Source organism: Micromesistius poutassou (assembly GCF_964030765.1).
Source record: "Micromesistius poutassou genome assembly, chromosome: 9".
NCBI classification, from domain to species: domain Eukaryota; kingdom Metazoa; phylum Chordata; class Actinopteri; order Gadiformes; family Gadidae; genus Micromesistius; species Micromesistius poutassou.
Window position 1 is genome coordinate 3,938,628 of NC_140279.1, and position 24,846 is coordinate 3,963,473.

The 24,846-nt window shown below is 44.3% G+C and overlaps 2 protein-coding genes across 4 annotated transcripts; one reads left to right on the forward strand and one right to left on the reverse strand.

Annotated features, from left to right (window-relative positions):
- Positions 1–2,351: 2,351 nt before the first annotated feature.
- On the reverse strand, positions 2,352–9,235 carry acot11b (acyl-CoA thioesterase 11b). Of its 2 annotated transcripts, none has more exons than XM_084473027.1 (16): positions 9,183–9,235; positions 7,914–8,112; positions 7,556–7,625; positions 7,115–7,175; positions 6,880–6,981; positions 6,528–6,663; positions 6,195–6,348; positions 5,968–6,087; positions 5,684–5,822; positions 5,457–5,512; positions 5,266–5,332; positions 5,078–5,161; positions 4,589–4,722; positions 4,163–4,294; positions 3,807–3,933; positions 2,352–3,501 (listed from the first exon to the last, which is right to left on the reverse strand). In XM_084473027.1, exons 2-16 carry the CDS (start codon positions 8,101–8,103, stop codon positions 3,334–3,336), a joined length of 1,740 nt encoding a protein of 579 aa, XP_084329153.1. In that variant the 5' UTR covers positions 8,104–8,112; positions 9,183–9,235; the 3' UTR covers positions 2,352–3,333. The 2 variants fall into 2 exon arrangements, with proteins under 2 accessions (XP_084329153.1, XP_084329152.1); XM_084473026.1 differs by having other exon boundaries at positions 2,355–3,501; positions 9,090–9,230.
- Positions 9,236–10,109: 874 nt separating this feature from the next.
- ssbp3b (single stranded DNA binding protein 3b) lies at positions 10,110–24,611 on the forward strand. Of its 2 annotated transcripts, XM_084473032.1 has the most exons (18): positions 10,110–10,249; positions 10,943–11,015; positions 11,270–11,331; positions 11,424–11,508; positions 16,984–17,073; positions 19,570–19,644; positions 19,928–19,990; positions 20,084–20,147; positions 20,315–20,388; positions 20,546–20,610; positions 20,708–20,756; positions 21,385–21,420; positions 21,530–21,584; positions 21,700–21,764; positions 22,184–22,262; positions 22,494–22,522; positions 22,632–22,733; positions 23,030–24,611. In XM_084473032.1, exons 1-18 carry the CDS (start codon positions 10,194–10,196, stop codon positions 23,057–23,059), a joined length of 1,152 nt encoding a protein of 383 aa, XP_084329158.1. In that variant the 5' UTR covers positions 10,110–10,193; the 3' UTR covers positions 23,060–24,611. The 2 variants fall into 2 exon arrangements, with proteins under 2 accessions (XP_084329158.1, XP_084329159.1); XM_084473033.1 differs by lacking the exon at positions 19,570–19,644.
- Positions 24,612–24,846: the final 235 nt, after the last annotated feature.

Sequence of the window (24,846 nt, forward strand, 5' to 3'; positions counted from 1 at the left end):
ACAGCTGCAGCTTCTTAATCTCCATGACAACCACATGGAGACAATACAGAACACCCAGGGATTGGCTGGCTGCCCAAACCTCACTGGGCTGACCCTCTACGACACCCCATTCAGTCTGAAGGGGGACTACAGATGCACTGTGGTCTACAGCATATGGTCACTGAGGGCCCTGGACCACCACCTGATCTCAGACCAGGAGCTGACCAGTCTCCACTTCCCACCCAAGTTCAAAGCCTTCAGCCCAAACCTTTTAGTAAACCTCAATAGTCCGTCAGGCCCACTGGTTTGTCTGGGCTAACATTTGTCTTACTTTAAATACTAACATTGGAAATATTGAGAGCTGTACCTTGATTTGTTACTAAGTAGGTGAATGTATGGTTTTGAATTAATTTATTTGTGTTTTTACACACAGGACCAATATCAGAGCGAAATGAAGTCAATTCAGAAAATCCTTTCAGAGATTCACAGGATTCAGGCGACATATTCCCCCATTCTCATCATCCAACGTTGGATTAGAGGTCACCTGACAAGAAACAGGCTCCGGTGGGTTTAGAAATTGTCTTAACAATTGAATAAACGATTGTTGATGTTATCAAGTCCATCTCCTCATTACTGTAATACTGTGTGTTGAATATCCAGACTAGTCAAGGCAGCACCTCGTTCTAAACAGAGCAAAAGCCCCCATGCTACAGTGGATTCCGCAGCTGAACATACCACTCAGCATAGCTGGGTCAGAGAGTGTTTGGGTGAAGAGGAAATGCAGGTCTGTACAAGACAACAAAGTAAATAAATGTCTGCGTATTTATAACAGCCTGATCTGCCCAATACTGGTCTCCTTATGTTTACCACGAAGCTAAAAGGACCTACAGTTTACAGTTTACAGTTAAGAGGAAGCCCACTTTGTTGCCATGACATTTTTATGTAAGATAGAACTCTTGCTGTGAGGTTGAATTTGAATTGGATGAAAATATATTTGTAATGATCTTTATGTCCTTTGACACTATTAAGCTATTCAAATATATGATATTGTGGTATGCTTTAATAGTTAAATAATGTCACAGGCAAAAGTATGTATAGATCATTTGCAGTTGTGTTTCAGAGGCTCAATAATCCCAGTGTGAAACCCAGAAGAATAACATTGAACTTAAGTAAACTTCTACAAGCAGGCTCTCTAGAGGTAACTCTCTCTAATGTTCCACGGTTCAGAAGATAGTACTTCATTATCCTTGCCCTTTGTCGATCATTTACTCCTATCCAGGACACATTACATTGGCTGACAGTAGCTTCTATGTTTCCAGCAGGTTTCACAAATAAAATTACCAGTGGAGACCAAGAACAAAAAGAATCCTCTGCCAAACACTACGAAAAACCAAAGAACTGAACCTTCTGGAAGCCCTGAAACTGTCAGAGGTGACACCTTTAAGTAGTACACCATTGAGAGAGTTTTTCATCTCAACCAGGTTCACTAACTTCTCAATTTCTCTTTGGGCTAACTCGGCAGGAAGAAAACCTGAGGACGTTCCCAAGGTCTTGTCGTTTCCTACGCACTCCTTCAAGGCCGCGTTGCCCAACATCAACCCGCTCACAGACGTGCTCCCCGTCCGGCACTGGGAGAGCCAAGCCCCCCGCCGCGCTGTTCAGAACGTCCACTCCCGGCGAGAGAACAAATCCAGACCCTCCATACAACACGTCGGCTTCTGCACGGGCGTACAAATGGACACCAGTGAGAAAATGTTCTACCCTCAGGGAGTTCTCTGGGAGGCTGGGATAGATCGTGGCAAACTACTGAAGACCAGAGCTGAGATCATGAAGCTGAAGACCGAGCAGGTGACCCGTTCCATAGAGTGGAGGAAAGGCGCCAAAACCGCACACCAAAACTTCATGGAGAGCCGACGGATGGAGGCGGTGGAGCAGGGAAGGCGGGACCGGGCTCTGATGGAGGCCGCCGTTAAGCAGAAGAGGGTCAGCCTGGACAGGGAGGTGGAGAACACCAGGCGGAGGCACTTCGCCTTCCGGGAGGAGAAGAAGAGAGCGGCCTTAGAGCGGGAGATGGAGAGGGAGTTCAGCTGGCGGCTTGCCTCGGTGACCAAGATCGTGAACAAATACAGCGGCCAGCAGAAAGCGTTCGCCCTCAGACAGGAGACGAGCCAGGGAGTGGATAGGTCCAGGGTTGAACCAGGGTCCCCGGAACCTCAAGAAAAACCTGTCCAGGGATTCCCAGAAGATGCACCATGAGGAGGTCAGATGTGCATGAGTCGACTACCATGCAGGTCAACAAGAACAATAAAAGCTATTACACAATCAAATCATTATTTAATTATTTCAAGTAATTTAAGTTATTGACACATTGACTTTTGTTGTCAAGACTCACATATGACCTTAATTAGACATGTTACTATTTTTAACCACTTGAGCGCTATTATCCAAAGCCAGTAAAGGTGAATTAAAATGCAGGATATTAAGGAGCAGGTAGGAGTGAGGCCTCGAGCTCAGGGATGTTGTTGAGTAGAAAAATGTAATGCACTGCTATGAATGTAAAGGGAATTCAAGAAAGAAAAAGATAATAAGTTAACGTCTACACCTTATTAGAATGATGGCAACTTGCCTTTCCCATTGATTATTCTTGCAAATATAAAGATCTAAAATTGCACACAGTGATCACAATCATTTACATGAACACCTAAACACATTGATCAGATAGGTTCAAACATTAGACGAGGTAGAAAATATCCTGTTACAAAAAAGCTCACGTAAATGCAAAGCAATGCAAATAAAATGAGTACACGTGCCAATGTGAAAGTCATGAATTTTGTTTATATTACTCGTCGTACACTAGATGTAATTACTGATATACTACCCACATATTGTGTAACAATCTGTGGATTAAAATTGCACATCATGGAGGTTTGGTTCTAATAAAACATAAGCAGCTTTGAGTCCAAAAGGACTCAAAGCTACTGCTTTGAGTACAAAAAACTATTGCTTCACAACAATAAGCCTTTGGAGGCAAAAGCACATTCTGTTCTCGCCTGTGTTTGTACAGCATTATATGGGCAATTTTAACAATGAAACAAGCCCCTCCAAATCATTGACCCAATAGAGTTGACCTGCTGTGTTAAAACCCATCATCACCCTGTGAAATCTCAAGCTTAGTGCAAGATTGGAAGGTTAAAAGGTCACATTAGATCATCTATGTTCCCAAAGAACCGTATGGACACCCAGGCAGGACGCCTCCTCCCTTATGATGCTACGTTTCCTATTTGAAAGGAGAGGGAGCGAGCGAGGGACCGAGAGCGCTACAGAAGGGAGGGGTTCCACCAGCAGCATTTTCTTTTACGGAGCAGCAGGAGGAGGAGGTGGTGGAGCTCCTAGGCAGGTCTTGTTCGCTTTCAGGAAGTCACTGCAGGCGGAGAAGATGCAGTAGTAGCTGGAGGAAAGACCAACGATGTCTTTGGAGATGTAGGGGAGGACCCCAGGGCTGGCCTGGTTGTAGTAGGTTATCTGGAACCAAACCAACCACACAGGGAAACAATGGTTAAAGCTATTCAAGTTTTCTCTATTAGATATAACTTTACATTTACTTCAGACTACTTCCTCTATGGCTACAATTAGAAAAAAAAAAAAAGTTTATTTTTTTCAAATGTAGCAACAAAGGAATTTTTGACACAATAGAAGATATTTGTCTGATCTGTGTATGACAGTTACAGCAGTTACATGATGTCAGTTGGGTGGGCTCGTGGCAAGAAATGTGGAAAACAGTAGGATTCAGGCATAATAATAGAAAGTTGCCTTGTCATTTGGCCCACCTTGGTGACTGAACTGGACTCTTCCCAGATACAGAAGCCAGCACAGAGCACCTCTCCCCTGGTGTAGTCGTCAGTGGGGGGGTGGGTGGGCAGGGTGACTGAGCGCAGGGCAATGAGATATGGGTCTCTATGTTTGGAGGAAAAATGACATCACTGCATCAGGATTTTATTTATAGCGCATTTTTCAAAAGGTATTCAAGTATAAGGTGTAAAAGTGGAGAAATAAAGGCAAACACATGGCTACTATAACATATCAACAATAAACAATAAATATCTCAAAATATATCTAGATTATGAAAGAATCATTCATGAACTAAGCATATAGAAAGACAGGTTAAAAGCAGTTTCTGAAATACCTGGCATCGCATGGCTGCCTCCTTGAGGCCAACATGATGAAATCATGACCTTTGCCCCCTTTAGTGATTGACGGCGAGGCCACGCGATAGATAGTGTCTTCTTCATCTGCTTGGGTGACCACCTCACACTTCCTGTCGTCAACGAAGTGGGACACATTCAGATGTGAAACGATGCATGGGGAACTTTACAGTGAATTTGACAGAATCGTGTCATCACCAATGCATTTCGATTTATTCACCATTTTGTATTTACCAAAGCCACGTCATGACACGTCATGACACTTCCTGGATGTAATTTTATAATACTTATATTCACTGTCATAATATAATTTTAGTTGAAAGTTGAAACAATTCAAGCATTATTTTAACTGTTATTTTGAAATGTCGTGGGGTAATATTGACAGAACCTTGCCGTGGCAGACTCACTCGTAGTGCCTGTCCCACTCCTGCCTCCTCCTCAGATCCGACAGCAGGTGGAAGGTCTGATCTGCTGGGATGTTGACCCTCATCTCCACCTTAAAACACAGCACCTGATTCTCTTCCAGAGTGTACAGGCTGACCTGGAACATCACAACATCTGCATTAGAACGTAAACCACTGGTGCTGACAGACCCTTGTTGACACTGGTCAAAGTGAACTTTATTGTCAGACCGACCGTGCAGCAAGTTTCATAGAGGACCGAAATTATGTTTCCCCATCCTCCAAATGTGCTATTAAAATATTTACCAAACAACATATAACATAATAACCTAATAACCTAACCTAAAAGTTTGTTGGCCATGCCCTTTACAACAACATATTTGTTTAAGACAGTGATCTAATCAAGTCACAGAGGTATGTTGATCATTGTCACGGGGACAAAGGTAGGCGTATCACCTCCCTGTCATTATCAGCTCACTGTCACACATCACTGACCTTATTCTTCTCTGAGGTCAACACCCAGTCGTTTTTTGCGACCATTATCTTCAGCGCCGATATGTTGTTTAAGCTCAGGTACATCTGGGGTGCAAAGAAACCAAGATTCTCAATTGTTTTACATGAAAAATAACATAATGTTACTGAGCAGACAGAGATTTTGTGTTAGCAATGCGAAATGGCAATACCTGGTTACTTTGGTCCCAGGGAACGGATAAGGGCACTTGTGTCTGTTTGGAGGTGATTATGTACTTCCTTAAATGAAAAACAAATTACTTGGTTTAAAATACATTAAAAGAAAATAGAGGAACTAACCCATACGACCTTGAGCGTTCACATGACTCATCGAAAGTGAGGAGATAGTAATACGTGAAGCTACCTATCCAAGCGAATCTTCTTTCTCGCCAATGCCTCTTGGTAGCGCCTTTTCCCGTCCTGTAAGAGAGTGGCGAAGAATTGGAGCGGTAATCCAGATTTCACTAAACGATAACAACTATTGATGTTGTCGCCGTGTCTGTAAAGTGTTATGAATGTCAAGTTTTCTTAATAAATAACTTTTATTGCACTGAAGACTGGCTAGAAATAGCAGCTATTCTCCCAACTTACCACAGGTTCAGGTCTTATCCGTGGCAACATGCGAGGTTTCCTATCGCCATCCAGCACCTCAAAGGTCATAAAAGCGCTGTTTATATGACGGAGAGGTTCTCCACCTTTATAGGCCTCTGCACACACCCCCACCTCCATACTAGGTGGATGCGAAAAAGTACAATACAGGCACATACATCCAAGTTTAACATTGAAACAATGGGCTAGGATCAATTCAGCTATTATATAAAGTGTATGTGTTATGTGTATACAGTCATTTGTTTGGTTGATTGTTGTGTACTCACCTGTTCTTGAAGGAGTTATTGACGATCGCTTTCAGTACCAAACGGTCGCCGATGTGAGAAGGACCACGGAAATGAAACATGTCTATGGACCTCAACGTGGGGTGAGCATTGCACAGCCGGCTGGAGGAACACAAGAGGTAGAACAGCAGTTAGAACTTGAACTCACTCTTTTGTTTCCCTGTACCTGGCTGTTCCATTCATGCGAGTGGCGCTCGGCGCCCACCCACCTGGCAGCAATGGTAGCCACGTTCTCCATCCAGGCCATGATCTGGCCCCCAAAGGTGCTGACTTGGTGGTTGGCATGGGGGGGTAACACCAGCTCCACACTCTCCACCCGCGTCTTCTCTGCTGGAATGGCATCCTTGTGCTCCTGGCATTCTCCTGCTTGGAGGGAGGGAGGGAGGACGGGAGGGAGGGAGGGAGGGAGGGAGGGGGAAGAAAGAGAGAAAGAGAGAGAATCCACCGTGATTGAGTGAGGGAGCGAGAGTATTACTGGCACACAGTGAGGTGCAGCATTGTGAAAGCTGGCGTCTGCACTGCGGTGCTTCTGGTGCCGTTACCTAGCTGTGCTGCGCAGTTACTCAGCAGGTCCGTAATGCTCTCAGCGTGGATCAGCCTCATCCTCCGCCGCTCCGCAGCCAGGCTGTACTCCACTTGCTCCAGCTGTGTATGTGGGATCACCTGCTTCAACTGCACCTGTGGGTGTGCGCACACATACACACACACACACACACACACACACACACACACAGAAGCAAGCCAAGCACATAGGCATGCACACACACACACACACACACACACACACAAGTGTGTGTCATGTGAGAGCGGAAAATAAAAGAGAGGTTTAATGCATGAAATTAGACTGAGGAGCGTGTAAAAGCGTCTGTCTTTTGTGTTACTTCGCTCTCTCACCTTTCCCGTTTCTGTGCGCCTTGCAACAAACGAGGCGAAGGCGTGACAGACCTTCCACTCTTTACCAATGTAGAGGTCCTCACAAGTCACCAAAATACCCACCTGGAACAAGAGAGGGGTATTTGTTGAGCCGAGTGTGACCGTTACTGTACCGACTTCAATTGACACAGAAAACAGAATGAAGGACAATCGAAAGTAAAGTAAAGTAAGTATAATAAAAATAGTGCGCACCCACCTCCATGCTGGATGTGAAGGCTCTATTCACCTTTGCGATGATACTAACCACCTGTCCCACCCTGTAGAAGAGACAGGGGCATACAGTATCTATTTAGTGTAAACATTGAGCAACAATGATAGTATCAATAGAGGCAGAGGCCCTTGCGGCTGGGACAAAATTAGGTCAGAAGTTGTTCTGGTAATTCTCCTTGGACTGTGTTTCTAAGTATTTTTCTAATATCTCTTTACTACCTTAGCATTAACAACATAAAGATGATTGAGCCCCTCTGACCAATCGGAAGTGAAGTCAGCAAGTAATCCTTACCCTATCGTATGTTGTGGATGAGAGGATGTGGGTCAATGTGGTCTTACCCTATCATGTATTCAAAGTGGATGAGAGGTCAGTGTGGTCTTACCCTATCATGTGTTCAAAGTGGATGAGAGGTCAGTGTGGCTTTACCTTATCGAAGTTTCGAAGTGGATGTCATCCACGGACGCAGTGATGCACGAGCAGCCCGCGTGTCTCTCGGCTGGGGAGAGATTTGTAAAAAAAAAAAAAAGAAAAGATACTGCCTGATTAAAACATCCTCTGATATCAAGCAGTCATTCTGGGCCAAAATCCAACAGTGCCTCAAATGTAAATACTGCAAATCAATCCATCCATGACCAGTTAGCTACACTGACGCAACCAAGCGTGCAATGCTGAACAAGTGCTTGTTTGTAAGTAATGCCAAGGGTGTAAGTGGTGCTTCTGCCTAATGAATTCCCAGTCAACCTTAAAACAGTGGTGAGTTCTCTTGTGAATGATACCAGCTTACCGGAAAGGCAGGCAGTGGAATCCATCCATTTCAGCAGCTGTCCGACGCTCAATTCCCCGCAGTGGTTGGCGTGGCAGGGAAGCACAATCTGACTCATTTTGACCTCTGTGGGGTTTCTATACACCTCCCCACTCTCCAGAATGAAGAGGGCGTCCTTCAGGGAACCCACTCCCAGCTCGGGTGATTCCATCACTCTTATCTAGAAAGATAGCTTGGATGTTAAACAGGGACCTCATCCATAGTCGCAAGGTAGTTTGAAGACGTGGTTGAAGGGCACTGCTTGATTATTGCTAGTGTATTCATCTCTGATTGATAGATTTATATTTCCACCAACATTGTTTCAACCTAGTTGAAACTATATATGTTCTTATGCAAGAATCAGGGTATGAATTGCATTATTTGACCAGAGTCCTAACTCAAAAGATTCACAACAGACATCAGCTGGCCATGCCAGAGGAGGAACAATCAATCACTGAAATAAGGTTGCTAAATAACAACTAAAAAGCGTTTTGAAATTGCGTTTAGCGTTTGTAATCTGAAAAAGTGTTTAACCCAGTGTTTGTACCCAGTTCATATTAGCCGGTCCCATTGCGGAACACAAAAGAGCTTTTGTATTTGGAATTTTACATAATCAACAGATCACATTGGATGAACTTGAATGAAATAGTTACACAAATCGTTCAAAATCTGGAAAGACACTCAACGTTGTAACAAGGCATGCTTGATCATGTAATATACTTCTAATAACACTCTTCAAATAATATCGGAATAAATATATCAATACATCCACTCAGACTATGAATTGCAAAGTTCTAAAACTGTACAAATCTGCCTTCGTACAATTATTAGCACAAAGCAATACACAAATAATATATATAGTAGCAATTTTTTACCGTGTAGTCGTTCACTTCCACCTCAAAGGCACATGCTATTGGTCACCAGCCTGTCAAACCTCATGACATTACTCGCATAGCTGTAGTGACCTCTACTTTGACAACATCGAAACTGCGAATAGCGTGGAAACATAACTCTACGTGCGCCAACATATCAAATAGACGTCCAGTCACAATTGACAAATCCCTTGGAATACTGTACAGTTTTTGTTTTCTTATGTTATAGGCTTAAATGTGGCAACGTACACATACGCCCAGGATATTTGGGGAAAAAAACACTCACCCTATTGTTGTAACTCCTATATAAAGGCTGTAGTCAGGTGAGAGGCAGCACACAAAACACAATCGGGCCGAGGAAAATAACTGTACCCCATACCGTGGTTCTTTCGTTTACCCCATTCCACAAGCCCCTCTCCTGTCGTCGCACAGCGGCGGTTTACTGCCCGCTGGAGGCGACCGCTCTGGCCAGTTTGTTAAGGTAGACTCGGGAATAACTTGGTTCGCTTGGTTCTATCAGATAAAGCACATCTTGGAATTCCGCCTTAAATTTACCTCTCGCCTACAGGCTTCAGAGCACAGACTGAAAAAAATAAGAAAACCTCGACTATAAATACATGGCGTTGTCGCTCAGTTTGCAGATGAGTTTGCATCCTATTTTCTTAGTTTATTGTTTTAACAGGTACGGGCACACTAGGAAACCTAGAAAATTCTAGAGAAAGCTATACTAAAAGTGTCATTAATGGTTTGATGAAATATTCTATATTTAAAATGTATGTTTATTGTAAGTGAAATCATTTATGTTGATGGATTTATGTCCTTATACAATGCATCAGTCTAATAACTGTCCATTCCGGCAGAATTTGTTGAGTTCATTCCATTCAAAACTCGTTTCAATAGTATAGTAGACTGTATGCTTATGTTTTACAGTGCCCATGAGATGCTGAATACAATGCACGCATTTCGAGTTTTTTAATATTGCTTAATTTCTTTAGTTTTAATTTCTCCCCCAAAAATATGACAAGGTCTTCTCAGTCGCTAGACGCCATGATCAGGTAGAAGGTGTGCTAAAAGCTATTACTTCACCCATTAATTACATCATATATTTTCTTTATTAAAAAGTATTTATAATAAAGTGGAAATGCATTTTATTAATTATAACACGCGCACACATTACCGTAACTGTACAAGACTAAAAGGCAAGGCCCTTGAGGCAATACTGCTTGCTCATTGGTTAGATGAAATGCCAATCCAATCCGTATAGCCACATCCCCTTGACCAGGCTCGGTTGAGGAGTGCGGTTGGAGCGCTAGAGGGTCGCGGCCGGGGATGATCTGACAGATGAAATAGCGAAAAGAAAGAGAAGGCGGGCGTCCTCCCACACAAAATCATGTTCCCCAAAGGCAAAGGCACCCCCGTGCCGTCAGACGGCCAAGCAAGAGAAAAGTAAGCTCCTAAACTCGTATTATTTTTGCTTATCCTGCAAGTTGTTCTATGTAGCCTCTCGTGTTTTCTGGAGAGCCTGCGATAGGCGATTTCCTCCTGCCGAGAATGGAATTGAATGAACCGCCTTGTCTGCAGCTCGCCATTCCTGCTCTGAGCTGTATTCCGCCGTCTTTGGCTCACTGCTATCGATTTAATAACGTCAAAGATTGTGCGTGTCGCTATTTTGTACTGCTTGGCGTTTATTTATGTATTCAGTTTGAATGATTCGCTATTGTTCACAATCGAAAACAATAACACCGCCTTGCTACATTGTTTCTCTGTTGCGCTTTTCATGGGTTACGTTTTATTACCTTCTGTAGACCACAACGTACAACACCAACGTTATCTATGTTACGATGATGATAGTATTGCAGGTTTTTTTTTATTTCGTTTTGCACGGTAAAGCAATACTTTACTCTATCGTCACTTTCCATGTTTGACTATGGTGAATCCTTGCCAGGGTCTTGCTTGGTTACACAGCCCTCATTTAATTGTTTGGCATAGGCTATTGGCAGCCATTGTTCAGAGTCTGTACGGACACCGTTCTGTGTGTGGAGGAAATGTTACCAATTGGCGTTATTGCCAATTAGTAATTTGGTATGGACCGAATGTTGGTGTTATCTTAATATTTTTAAAATGTTTTATTTTACGCAGGTTGGCCCTATACGTGTATGAATATTTGTTACACATAGGAGCACAGAAGTCTGCACAGACCTTTTTGTCTGAGGTAAGAGCCATTTTATTAAGTAAAAGTTCAGGCATATTTTATATTCCTAGTTCACCAAATATCGAATAATTCAATCTTATATTGTCTTAAAAAAAATTATAATAAATAAATAAATAAATAAATAAATAAATAAATATATATATGACTATTTTTAATTTTTTTTATTTCTACCAATACAATTTTTACTAATGCATTTAGTATATTATTATTAATCTACGAGTTTTTCTATTTATTTGTGCATTTTGGTATTGTAGATACGATGGGAGAAGAATATAACTCTTGGAGAACCGCCTGGATTCCTGCATTCCTGGTGGTGGTGAGTAAAGATGTTCTCATCTCTGTGTAAACATGTCCAGGGGTACCTTTTTTATTGTCTTATCTTTCCTTTTCTTTCTCTCCCGACCAAAGTGTGTTCTGGGACCTTTATTGTGCCGCTCCAGAGAGACGAGAGACATGCGACCACTCCAGTGAAGCGAAGGCCTTCCACGACTACGTGAGTCTTGTCCTCGCTGATGCGAGCTGGGGACCATATGTTTCAGTCTTGTGGTGGCAGTGGCAATGAGGAAGGCAGCGCCTTTACTGTGAAAAACTTCATAAGTGTCAGAAAAAAACAACAGAAAAGCTTGTCCTCCTCGAGTCTTTCTTACGAGCAATTCCAAGACCTTACATTTACGTTGTGGTTTTTTCTTCCCTGAGAACTTTGGTAGAGCACCTTTTTCTTTTTCTTTTTTTACTCCAGATGTTGACTGATTACAGGTTTTTTTGTAATTGGTAAAAAAAATTAGCACAACACTCTTCGGGCAATACTTATTCTATTTTTCACCGAGTCATGTATAATGGCCTGTAATTCTAAAGTGGGCCAATTTTACGGTTGTACAAAAGGGGCTGTTTTTGTCAGCCATTCTTGGTCATGGCTATGTTGTTTGGCCCAAGAATCCTTCAAACTCTGCACTTAGGTGCTTCTGGGAAAAAGCTGCTGACGGCCAGTCCTGAGTCAGACCTGTCCATGTGCTCTCTCCCCTTGGGCTGTGGTGTACTCCAGCACCCTGCTTCACTCCCCAGAGGCCAGGCCTGCAGTGCTCCTCCTTATATCAAAGCAAATATCCCAGCTATAGTGTGCTCCCAAGTTGGTTTTGTGTGTTTAGATGTGTCTGACTAGGCTTGGTGGCTTAAGCATATGGTGAAACCTGACACCTTCATGGTCATCCAGTCGCCGGTCAGTAGCCCAATGTCTACAAAAAACCAGCAGAACTGAAATGGAATTGTGAATGGTGTAAGATACTCTGGACACGACCATGGCTTAAGTCACTCAAGTTCTCAGTCTGTGGCTCCTGTTAAATTGCATCATGTTTGATGGTTTACATGGTATGATGATAATGATGTTTTTCAGTGATATTGTGCATTAAGTCTTTAGCCATGTAGTGTAAATGTTTAGTGTCCTTATTCGGGCTGAATGGCAGCACTAATCTATCATAAACTGGTTCAAACTGAACCTCAACCGTTGGTTTCTCCCCCCCCACACCCCACACCCCGTCCTCATTTTATTAGAATTTGTCTTGCACACTCCAGGAAGCAGTTGAGACACGTGACATGACTGTGCAGTTCATAGCTGTAGTCGTCATATCAGATATGATGTGAGACGCTTGAAGGAACGGAAATCTCTCTAACCCCTCCAGCGCGACTTCTACTCGGCCCACTACGTTGTTAGGGAGATGCCATTGCAAGAGCAGGAAGGGGTTAAAAGGTAGATGTTGGCCCTGCTCCTCGCAGATAGGGTTGTCAGGGCAACAGGCCTGCTGATCTGGCAGGTGACCTGGGAGCCGGTGGAGAGGCTCGGCGCAAGGCCTCCGCGACAGCATTCCTCCCGGTTCCGTCTCGCACGCAGACGCTGAAGCACACTTCATGACATGTGTTTCTGTTTGCCCACATTTAAGAGCAGCGAAACGCGTCTAAAAGTGCACTCGTTGGCTCTTTGTGGCCCGTATTTTCTGGTGTTTGTATGTTTTTGTATGCGTCCAGAAAGGCCTCGCTAACATGTAAGAATGTATTTCTATGTGATAAATGGCAGTTTAGTTAATATTTAACATTTTAATTGAGTTTTGGCTCAAAACGGTACCGTTGCTACCTGACGCAAACTGGAGCACTGGAATTATTGCTACCTGAGCACTGGAATTATTAATTTAGAAAAGAAGATCGAGTTTTCAAATGTTTTGGATGATCACACATTACATTTGCTTTGTGTTACAAAGTGGAACTGTTAAGCCTCTGCACTTGATCCAGCTGATGCTGTCCTATCATGGAAAGCATTATGCAAATAAGGTGTGTGTGTGTGTGTGTGTGTGTGTGTGTGTGTGTGTGTGTGTGTGTGTGTGTGTGTGTGTGTGTGTGTGTGTGTGTGTGTGTGTGTGTGTGTGTGTGTGTGTGTGTGTGTGTGTGTGTGTGTGTGTGTGTGGACAGTACAAGTCCTTGGGCCATAGCCTTTGTCTCAGCTGTGGGGGAAGGTGATGGCTGCCTGGCTAGCCAGCAGGGCTCGTAAAGCCCTGGTGTATTCTCTCTCTCACACACACACACTGGGCCCTGACGGACGCTCCCTCCGGGGCCCTCGTCGCCATGGCATCGGCGCTTGATTGATGGCTGTCAGGAAACTGAGCGGCAGATTGGAAAGGGGAAAAGGGGTGGGATGTTGTGGCATATGCCGGGCACACACCGTGGAGGAGGAGCGGGGGGAGGTGGGAAAGGGAGAGGGAATGAATTAGGCCTGCTCCAGGCCTCTCTGCTGTCCGTAGCTACAGAGAGAGAGAGGGAGGGAGAATGGGGAGGGGAAGGGGGGAAAAGAGAGTCTCAGGCAGACGGTGGGATGGAAGGAGATGAAACATCTCTGCTGGATCCAGAGTGGTGTTTTATGATGTTGATTGATGGTTAAACATTTACAAGCTAAACATAGGGCCGCGGCCCCGTCAGAGCCCGGGTTCCAGGGGAAGAAGTGAGGTCAGGAGCGAGGGTGGTTGGGTGGTCTCCGCTCCCCGCACCCCCGCCCCCCACCTCAACCACACTCGTCTACGGCACGTTAATAAAAACTGTTGATCTCATTCGCTCTCAGGCTATGCGGCTGTCCTTTCTTGTCTTTTGCTTTATCTCTCTACTCTACTCTCTCCCTGTCCCTTCTGTTTTTGTGGAAGGGAGCACTCGCACTGGCCTTTTGTAACCTCCTCTGATTCAAGGGGAAATTTGCTTGGCTAGGATTGCCCGTGCTACATGCACACTGAAGGGGGTGGGGGGGGTGGGCGGGCTTAGATTGTCATAAAAAAAGGTCCCTGGGGGGTGGGGGGGGAGGTTTAAGGTAGATCCCAGACAGGAGCCCTGGGCTGAGACATCTGCCCCTGAGAGAGAGAGAGAGAGAGAGAGAGAGAGAGAGAGAGAGAGAGAGAGAGAGAGAGAGAGAGAGAGAGAGAGAGAGAGAGAGAGAGAGAGAGAGAGAGAGAGAGAGAGAGAGAGAGAGAGAGAGAGAGAGAGAGAGAGAGAGAGAGAGAGAGAGAGAGAGATTTGCTGAGCACAGTGGAGTAGTAATGGGACATGGATAAGATGTTGCACAACATGCACGTTACTCTACAAGTTGACAAACAGTCCTTGAGTTTCAAAGCGGCCCGACCGACCCTGTATTTTTAGACTTGTTTTAATATCTAATTGAACTCCAGAGGGATGGTTTTGTGTTGACATTGTGCCAAATACACTGTGTACAATACACACAAATACATTGTATTGCACCATGTCAAGGTCTGGACAGGGAATGTATATGCCTTTTCTTGTAAAAACTGCTTTTTAGCGTTCATCAAAGCCCTTTGAAGGACGTTGTAAAGTCTTGTGATGACATGGTTAAAGACAACCTGGGAAGTGTAGTTTAGGAATTGGCAAAGGAGGTTGGCGATGTTGGAAAGTGCTTCAGAATTTACAGGCTTCATGGAGTTGGTGTACTCTAGAAACCCAACCATGACTCCTGGCTGATTCTGTGTTTAGTTTGTTTTAAAATTGGGGATTTGCAGAGCCCGACAGATTTTATGGGCCAATAACCGATATAAGGGAGTAAAAAAAATTATATATCAGCCTTTATTCGATATATACATACTGTGGTATCCTGTGGGTGGTGTAGCTCCTTGGTATTTGCTGCTCACCCTCCAGCAATACTTTGGGCCAGAACATGGCATTAAAATCATGAGCCAAAGGAACCACTTAACTGTATGGGGAGGAGCTACTAACCTTCGTACTGAACATGATTTAAGACTCAGTGTTGGTGTGGATGTGCTCAGTTACAGTATTTAGCCACCACAATAGAGGATTTATAAAGAGGTGATATATAAATCAACCATTTCTGAAGTATTCATATCGGAAAACATGTATGCCGATACCGCTGTATCTGTGGAAGGCCAACAGATATATCAGTCGGGCTCTGGTGAATCAAAACATTTAGTACTCTATTGTCAACACGCTGCCATCTTTGTGAGAGAGCACGTTATGAAGCACCAAGTGTTTGGACGAGATTATGGGCTGTTATCTATTTCACCTTCCTTCTTTTTCTCTTATCTGTCTGTCGGTCTATGATAATAGACGTTGGACTATATGACATCAAGGATACAAACAATATACTGTCCTCGATTGCATGACCTTAAGTAACTCCCAGTGTTTTGTTGAATACACAAGGATACTACTTGAATATACAGGCTCATGTGATTTTGAATGTATCTTTGTTGCATTAAGATTGTACTTCCAAAAAGATTAAAAAAAAAAAAAAAGAAGACATTCTGCTACCCAGTGTCCATTTTGTTGTACAGTAATGCTGTACACGGTATACTTTAAAGGGGGGAAGCCTAGTAAACAACAAAGCCATCTTCAAACATTCCTACAGGCCCCTAGAGCCTGACTAGGGGCCTGTAGCCCCATGGTAAACTCTCCCGTTTACCATGGGGCTTGTTTTGTCTGATCCTCTTCGCGGTCGCGTCTCCGTCTCCCTGCAGCCTCACTTCTCTGCCCGCTGTGGTATTTCACAGTGGCTCTGCAGCTGCAGCCTGCGCTGATATCATTAGCGAAGATGCAGTCAATGCCAGGGAGTGGGCTGGCTGTTGACCAGCGTGTGTGTGTGTGTGTGTGTGTGTGTGTGTGTGTGTGTGTGTGTGTGTGTGTGTGTGTGTGTGTGTGTGTGTGTGTGTGTTTTAGGGATAATAAAACCATTTGATCAAAGTGAACGTAACACTTTTGAGTCACGTCTGGCCTCGCGTCTTCCTGGGTTTGGCCGCTAAGGCGCTAGAGGTGGGGGTAGGCTGCAGAGGGACATTAGCGCATCTCATATTGCGCCGGCTGGAGGGAAGACAACTCAGTCAATTAGTACGCGTGTGTGTGACTGAAGCAAATGGCACATTAGTGAATTAGGAGTTGTGGTCTGTGCCGGAAATCGGCCCAGCGAAGCCCCCATGCTGTGCTGGAGCACTTCGGGGGCCGCCGATGGCGAATCCCACAGTGTTTTGTCTGATTGGCTGAATTCTAGATCGGCGGCGCTCAGACAAGGCGGTCTTGTGAAACGTCTCTTTACATGCGGGGTTGAATCTCAATGATAATTATCCAAATGGTTTCAATGCACTTCAGAATCTCAATGCTTCGCATTTTTTTTTGTTATTGCAGTGTTTTTTCACTCGTGCAAGGAATTTTTCTTGGCATGGTGGTGCATCGGAGGACGTACAAAATGCAAAAAATCCACTCTACTGTAATTACAAATTTGAGTCCACGCTAAATCCAGCGTGTTTCTCTTCGACCGCTTGTCGTTTAATCCCCCTAAAATGTTTTCACAGATTTGTGCATGTGTCATGTCATCCCAGTGGAGCTAACCTGGTCTCATCCCCCTAAAATGTTTTTACTGATTTGTGCATGTGTCATCCCAGTGGAGCTAACCTGGTCTCACCCCCCCCCCCCCCCCCCCCAGAGTGCTGCCGCGGCCCCCAGTCCTGTCATGGGGGGGATGCCCCCTGGTGAGGGCATGCCAGGAGGGCCCATGCCACCGGGCTTCTTCCAGGTCAGTCTGTCAGCACTTCCTCTATGGGTTCATTATGGTCTGTCCCTGCACAACCTCCTGTTCTACTCCAGCCCGCTCCGTCCGTCCGTCCGTCCGTCCGTCCGTCTTCACTCAGAGCCACAGCTAATGTATCTGCGGTGGCTCCCGCCTAGCAGAGCATGCTGCACTGCATTTCTGTCCTGTGATGTCGTTTTAAGAATGTATCTTTTATCCCACTGCAGTGTTTCCCCTCAAATATTTTGTGTGTGTGTGTGTTGCAAGGGGTGAGGTTTTAGTGTGATCAGTTATTCCAGTAAGTCTCTGGTGCTGTCATACCAACAGAAATGGTAGAACAATAAAACAGATCAACAATAGCATGCAAACGCACTAATGTGCGCCAGGCAAATGTTTTTGCCGTTAATGTTCAGTTTTCAGTCTGCAATTTATAGCCATCCCACCGTCTGGGTTTCATAATACCTTTGCTCTACATGATCAAATATCTAGGCTACTTTCCCTTATTAAGTATTTTTGTATTTTTTTCTTTTAATGCGTCCTACATTCAGTCTAAGGCTGAGCTAATGCCCCCTACAGTAGCATCATGTGTTTTTATACTAGATATCATTTTGCTCAGTATTTTCCAAGATATTTCTCCCAACAATGACAATAATGTCAATGGAAGAATATATAATACTGAACAAATTTGGAATAAAAAGGAGTTAATTTTGCATGGCTGATTGCAGTGGCACTGCGCTGGATGAATGGAGAGGAAACACTGGACTGGTATTCTAACGAGAGTGCAGGAGGAGTGGGACGAGGGAGAGTTAATGAAGGCATAATTTGCACATACATTATAAATGCTATATTACGCTTTCTCCTATTTTTACCTATGCGTCTTTAATGCACCCATGCATTATTAATTGATGTATTTATTTATCTGCTGCTATGCCACTGCCAACCTCTTTAATGTCTTAACTGACACTGAGACCTTCATATATATATATATATAGATAGATAGATAGATAGATAGATAGATAGATAGATAGATAGATAGATAGATAGATATAACTCACAAAATATCAATCATATGTGTTTGTTGTAATGTTTTTCATATGAAGCGTTGTTCTTACTGCCCGCATCCATGGTGCCTTGCTGCTGGCTTTGTTACACTGGTGCGTGTGGGATGCGTAGCACGGGAGTGCAGACACAGAGTCTGGCCCTCGCTCTCTCCAGTGTAGTAAACATGCAGGCGTGGCCAGGCCATTTTCCCTAATGTAGAAATCGAAAGTTGCAGCTCGCACCATAAATCAATATCTCCATGAAGATTAATTCTTGGCAGGCAAGCGTGCAGAACTGCCTTTAGGAGGTGACATAAGCCTAAATTATGGCGCTGCCGCCCACCGCTAGAAAATCCCCCCCGCCTGCACTCTCCACCGTTCCACCGAGCAGGTTGGGATGTGGGGAGGAGGAGGAGGAGGAGGAGGAGGAGGAGGAGGAGGAGGCGGCTGCAGGACAGCGGTCGCAGTAAACCCGTGCAGAGGGAGACATTTTATCTTTCAGTGTGAATTATCTTTCTCATGACACACACACACGCTTACATACACACACGCATGTACGCACACGTGTATATATAAACACACATGCACACACGTACACACACATGTACACACGCACGTACGTTCACACGTATAATTACGAACACACACACACGCGCACGCACACACACGCCGTCCTCTCATGTGCCGACTCAAACACTTGCTCGTTCTATAGCAGGATGTATTGGCGTAGATTCAATTAGGCCTCCCCAGTCTTGTCAGATCAGCAACATTAGTGGCACATTCCCTGTGTGGAAGGATGTTGTAGAACTAATTACACAGGGCTTAATTGATGCTGTTAATTTCTGGGGGAGGGGGGCTAAGCGGTGATGACACGTTGCGTACAGCGGGGTCCTTAATGGCCCTGAGTGACAGGCGGTAGTGCGCGGATCATCTCATACGCCGCCGCTGCCAACATCTCGTCTTGTTGTCTGCTCCCGCCTCGCTGCCTTTTGTGTCGTGAAGTCAAATCGGCGTAATAACCATGCTTTATTAATTTTTTCTGCTAAGTTCCCCTTCAAATTTTTTTTTTTTTTGTAAAATGGCGCTACACTTTTGTTCCGGCTAATTACAAAGTGTCCTGCTCAGCCCTGCAGTAACCCCGCCTCTCTTTCTTCACCCCCCCTCTTGTCATGTCTCTGGATTCAACTCTTTCTTTCCTGCTTACCCGCCTCGGCCTCTCTCTGTCTGTCTCTGTCTCTCTCCCACTTGCCCACCTCTCTCTTTCTCTCGCCCATTCCCACCTCTCTCTCTCTCTCTCTCTCTCTCTCTCCTACTTACACCACTCTCTCTCACTCTCTCGCCCATTCCCACCTCTCTCTCTCTCTCTCCTACTTACACCACTCTCTCTCTCTCGCCCATTCCCACCTCTCTCTCTCTTCCTGTGTCGTTTTGCTTGTTCCTGGTTTCTCGTGGCGCGCTGCAGGGTCCGCCCGGTCCCCAAGGCTCCCCTCACCCCCAGGCTCCTCCCCCTAACAGTATGATGGGACCCCACAACCAGGTACACCCCCCCCCCCCCCCCCCCCCCCCCCCCGTCTCCTCCCCAGCTCTCCCTCCTCTGTCCCATCATCTTTGCTGCCACCATGAAGAGCTCTTGTTGTTGTTGCTGCTGATGCTTCATGCTTCACACGTTCCTCCGCACCATGCTTTTGGCAGTTTTTGTCTAAGCGCCGGATCCATAGAATTGTTTTATTTTTGTATGGTTATCTTAAGGACTGCGACATCTCTAGAGTCCCTATGGAGCTGTGAACGAATGCAAAGTGATCCTGTTCTTTTATTTTCAGTCCTTCATGTCACCTCGCTTCGCTGGCGGCCCCAGAGGTCCTCCCATCAGGATGGGGAATCAGGTACAAACCCACTATCTATTCTGATGGAGTCAAAACCACCATGTGGGGATTTGATGTGAATTTACCAGTGTTGTTGTTTTTGTTGTTATTTAGCCACCTGGTGGAGGGCCAGGTCCTCACCCCATGTTGGCCAACATGGACCCCACAAGACCACAAGGTGAGCCCCTGGGAGGGCCTGCTGACTTCATAATCTAGATCACTCAGGAATATCATTGGAGTAATATGCAGTGTACCCTTAATTCTTAAGATATATATATATATATATATATATTTATTTATTTTTAAGAAAAATATCAATCCCTCATGCCCTTCTCCCTCTCGCAGGCCATCCCAACTTGGGGCCAATGCAGAGAATGAGTGGGCCCCGAGGCATGGGACCCATGGGGCCCGGCCCTCAGGTAAACTCAACCCTAATACACTGTACTTGTGCATAGTTATGTTCCTAAAGCAGCATTGTCGGTCATTAAATTCGAATGCAATGCAAAATGTATTCCTCAAAACGGCCAGAGATAATCTATGATTTTAAAAGTTTGTTTAACGATTCCGTCTCCCCAGAACTTTGGGGGTGGGATGAGGCCCCCACACAACGCCATGGGCCCCGGGATGCCAGGAGTGAATATGTAAGCCTCTCTTTTATATCCTTTTGCATTTATGTTCTTTTTGTTGTTCTTATTCTATCAGAATGTTGTCTCTAACCAAAGTGCCCTTACTATCCAGGGGCCCAGGTACAGGTCGGCCATGGCCCAATCCCAACAATGCCAATTCTGTGAGTACATATCAGCACACACACACCCCAATGCCTCTGCAATGACTCACTATTTACCATTTGAATGACGCTTTTTCTGAGGCAGGAGTCTTGTTTTGTGTGGCCAAAATCGTGGTTAAATATGGAGGAACATTATGCCTCCAGCATATGTTGCAAGTAGAACGATTAAACCAATTCTGGTGCTTTTGCAAAGGTCTGGATGATGACGGGTGAGTCACAAAATTGGGACAAAGGACGACCAAGTGTTTTTTTTTTAATTGCCATGGTTTTTTTTAGCACACCACGTACGTACTGTGTCCACTCTGTGTATGTACCTTCTCAACAATTATTGGGGCTTGGTGAATACTGAGCCACATTTCAAAGGCTGCTTCTGACCAGAAACCTCTTGGTTCAGGTTGCAGTCGTCTTCTAGTTAGAGATTTAGTGTCTGTTCTAATGTCCAGTACAGGCTGTTATTGTAGTATGTGTCTCGGTGTAAACTAAGACTAACCCATGATGTTTTGGGCTGATCAAATGATAAATCATGGCCTTTTTCTTTTCCTTTTTTTTAAGGAAATTAGCGTAGTTTACATTTACTTTCTCAGCCATCAGTGCTTATTTTCCTTCCGTCTTTGCTTTGTTTTCTCAGATGCCTTACTCATCTCCCTCTCCTGGCGCATATGGGGTAAGAAGATTTCAACATTGGAGTTGGTAGTGTTAGAGGCCAATAGTACATCATGTGCTTTGTTTTCTATGCTAATGTGTATGTTGCTAATGCATTTGCCTCGTCATAGGGGGCGTCTGGAGGTGGTGGTCCCCCAGGAACTCCCATCATGCCCAGCCCTGCAGGTAGGCGATCCTCCTCTCCGGAGCCGATGGCTCTCAACCAATCCCTGCCGACTCATGTGTTCAAATGCACAAATCTGACCAGTCTGCTTTTTCTTTGTCCTTGCTTTACTTCCAGACTCCAACAACTCGGGTGACAACTTGTACACCATGATCAACACTGGACCAGGCAACAGGAATAACGTAAGCCTCAGATGTTTCCTCTTAGGAGTCTTGTTTGCACAATTGGATACGATAGTTTGTTAGCTTCCAGCAGAGCATGTGTTTTGTAACTGTAAGCCCTCAAACACACTTCAGCAAATGCTGAATCTGCCATTGTAAACAGTAAATTCAAAAAACAGTTGATTCATTCATATATTTGAGGTTCAGGATTTAGGTGTAAAGAAGGTATATTTCAATAATAAATAATTAACAAATAATTTATAAGTAGTAAGTATTTTGTTCAAGCCAAAAAAACATTTTTCCTAAACTCCATTAGCTTTAAGTAAATGTCCTCTTGAGGTCTCTGCACTGTACATTCAACTATCATACTAAAACCATGTCAAGACCTGCCATGGCAGGTACTGTGTATTAAGAAGCCTTTCCACTCTGTTACTTCATAGTTCCCCATGGGCCCCGGATCCGATGGGCCCCTGGGGGCCATGGCCGGCATGGAACCACACCACATGAACGGATCACTAGGTAACCTTATGCAAAACCACAGTGCTGCAGATAAACACAGCGTGGCAACAATGTGTTCTCACCATTAAAACCACTGCGACGTTCCTGCTGGGAGCCCTGGACGTGTCACATGCTCCCTCTCACGTTGTAGTATTAGTAGTGAAGTTACCATTGCCAGTGACCTGTGAGAAAGATAGTGCATGGATTGTAAACATTATCCTACGATATTTACATGTCTGTTTGCTTCTTTAGGCTCTGGTGACATGGATGGATTGAACAAGGTAAAACTGATTAAATCAAACCTTTTAAAAAAAATCTAATCAATTATTTTCGGAGGTTTTTGGATCAAAAATTTAAAGGAATTTATTGACATTGTTATTTCTTTCCCAGAATTCTCCAAACAATTTAAGTGGCATGAGCAATCCCCCCGGAACTCCGAGGGATGACGGGGAGCTGAGTGGAAACTTCCTCCACTCTTTTCAGAGTGAGAACGTAAGTCTCCTCCCCTCGGCCAACTGGCACCTCTGTGGAGACGGCCTCACAAGGCAACGTTGGTCTTTGGAAGGCACAGTTGGTCGTCATATAATGGTGTTGACGTACAGTGTTGTGGACCGTACTGTAAAGCATTGCTTGCAGCAGATTTGCATCATTAAATACAGTAAAGCAAACAGTTTACGTGGCCTTTGACTAAAGAAAGTTGTTGTGCCTACTGCCTAGGTATTTTTGTGTGTGTGCTTATGTTTATATGATCTATACGGTATTTACACACTGTTCCTGTGTCTCCGTAGTACTCCCCAACCATGACGATGAGTGTGTGACCCCGCACCTCCTGACGATTAATTTGCCATCATTCCAAGGATCTGGACTCGTAATAGGACAAGGCCAAAAACATCAGCAGCGAATCAGGGACAGGCGCCATTTTGGTTCCAAACAAACACCAGAATGCTGATCGGCAGAAATGCAATGGCTGGTGACTACTGCTCCTTGCTAACAAAAAAAAATGAAGGACAATTTTCTCCATTCATCACAACCCCAAGGTTGACAAAACCAGCTACTGAAATGCATATATGACACGTTTTAGGTTCTTTGCAAGTCCCCCCCCCCCCCCCCCCCTCCCCTGGCCCCAAAGCAAAGGGAAAGAAAAGGGTTGAAGGTGGAAGTTTAACTCCTTGTGCATTTTAATTATTGCTGTGGTGCAGGGTGTGTGAAAGAATTGTTTCTGCTTTCTGTCCTTGAATAACACTGGAGAGTGTGTGTATATGTATTGTGGGCGAGGGGATAATAGACTATCTTACCTACAGCTACACTCACTGCACCACGCAACCGTCATGTGGACATCAGTTTTCCGATTTACCCTGTTATTGTCCACCTTTAAACAACAGAATAACATGATTATTACAAGTATTTCTTCCTCCCTATGGCCACCTCACTATTTTACCCTATTTTATAGAGTGGAGATGCTATAAAATGCTTTTATTGTGACAGCATTTCAAGTTTGTAATTTCCCCGATTGGGTTATAAAACTTCAAATTGAGCCCATTTTCTTTGAATCGGTTCACTTTGCTTTTCAAGAGCAATGCCATAACCCCACCCCCTATCCCTCATCTCTTTGCTGCCACCTTCCGTTTCTAAAGGGGGTGGGGGGGGGGGAACTAAACTAGCCCATTGAGTTCTGTCCCAGGGCGGGGGCGAGATCTGAAACCGGAGCGCCAGAAAGTGCGTGCATGAATGCTGAGAATCTGTACAACATACTACCTAGTGCTGCTCTGCTCTGTGTGGACACCTGCTTTAAGACGTGTATATCCTCCTTGATCTGCTTGTGCTTCACACTCTGTGCTCCGTGTTGTAGCCTTTGTGTTTTATACCCAATCCGGTTGAATTGGCGTTCTTTCTTTTTGTTTTTATATGATGATGACATGGCTATGAATAAGTTGCCCATTGTAATCTCCCATGCGTATAAGTCATTTGTATTTTCTCCTCTGTATCATTGGTTGCGCCCCCCCCCCCCCCCCAAAAAAAACCTTCCTGTCCCATTTTTTTTTTATATTTTGATACAAACTTTGACTACGTATATTGCCCCAGTTATTCAGAATTAGTTACAGCTTTCTAAACTGATTCGAGTAGGCATTATTATAAACTTAGCAGCAGTCTTGTTAATGTGATGAGAAATTTGTTTTAGACTTTTTTTTTGTTCTTTTTCTTGTGAGCATTAAGCATTATACACTCTGTCCTATGTTGCCTTTATTTGCGGATATTTTTTTATTTCAAATTGAGGAAAGATTGCTTGTTAATATAATTTTACAGTAACTTATTTACTTGCCATGAGTTTTTTTTTTCTTTTTTACAATTTGGTCTAGCTTCAAGATGACCCAAGGCTAGATTTAAATAAAGAACTTAAAATAAAACTATTGTTAAACTGTTGGAAACGATTTGGTGTGATGAGCTTTTGCTGTAAATGGATTTCTCATAACGGTGTGTTAAAAATAACAAAGGAATCAGGTACCTTTTTACATTATGTGCTTTACAAAGTGCTCATTTTCTGTGACACAACCATTTATTACAATAAGGGAACTTCTAGACAGATCCCACACAATTTGAACCAGTC

What these genes read in the sequence shown, in the direction of transcription:
- acot11b (XM_084473027.1), bottom strand. Translation starts at nt 8,103, where the DNA reads ATGGAATCACCCGAGCTGGGAGTGGGTTCCCTGAAGGACGCCCTCTTC. An exon ending in TAACTGCGCAGCACAGCTAG is followed by an intron (nt 6,349 to 6,527) that starts GTAACGGCACCA and finishes CCCTCCAAGCAG; the next exon opens with GAGAATGCCAGGAGCACAAG. An exon ending in GTGGCTACCATTGCTGCCAG is followed by an intron (nt 6,088 to 6,194) that starts GTGGGTGGGCGC and finishes GTGTTCCTCCAG; the next exon opens with CCGGCTGTGCAATGCTCACC.
- ssbp3b (XM_084473032.1), top strand. Translation starts at nt 10,194, where the DNA reads ATGTTCCCCAAAGGCAAAGGCACCCCCGTGCCGTCAGACGGCCAAGCA. An exon ending in GGACCCCACAAGACCACAAG is followed by an intron (nt 20,148 to 20,314) that starts GTGAGCCCCTGG and finishes TCCCTCTCGCAG; the next exon opens with GCCATCCCAACTTGGGGCCA. An exon ending in CCATGGGGCCCGGCCCTCAG is followed by an intron (nt 20,389 to 20,545) that starts GTAAACTCAACC and finishes CCGTCTCCCCAG; the next exon opens with AACTTTGGGGGTGGGATGAG.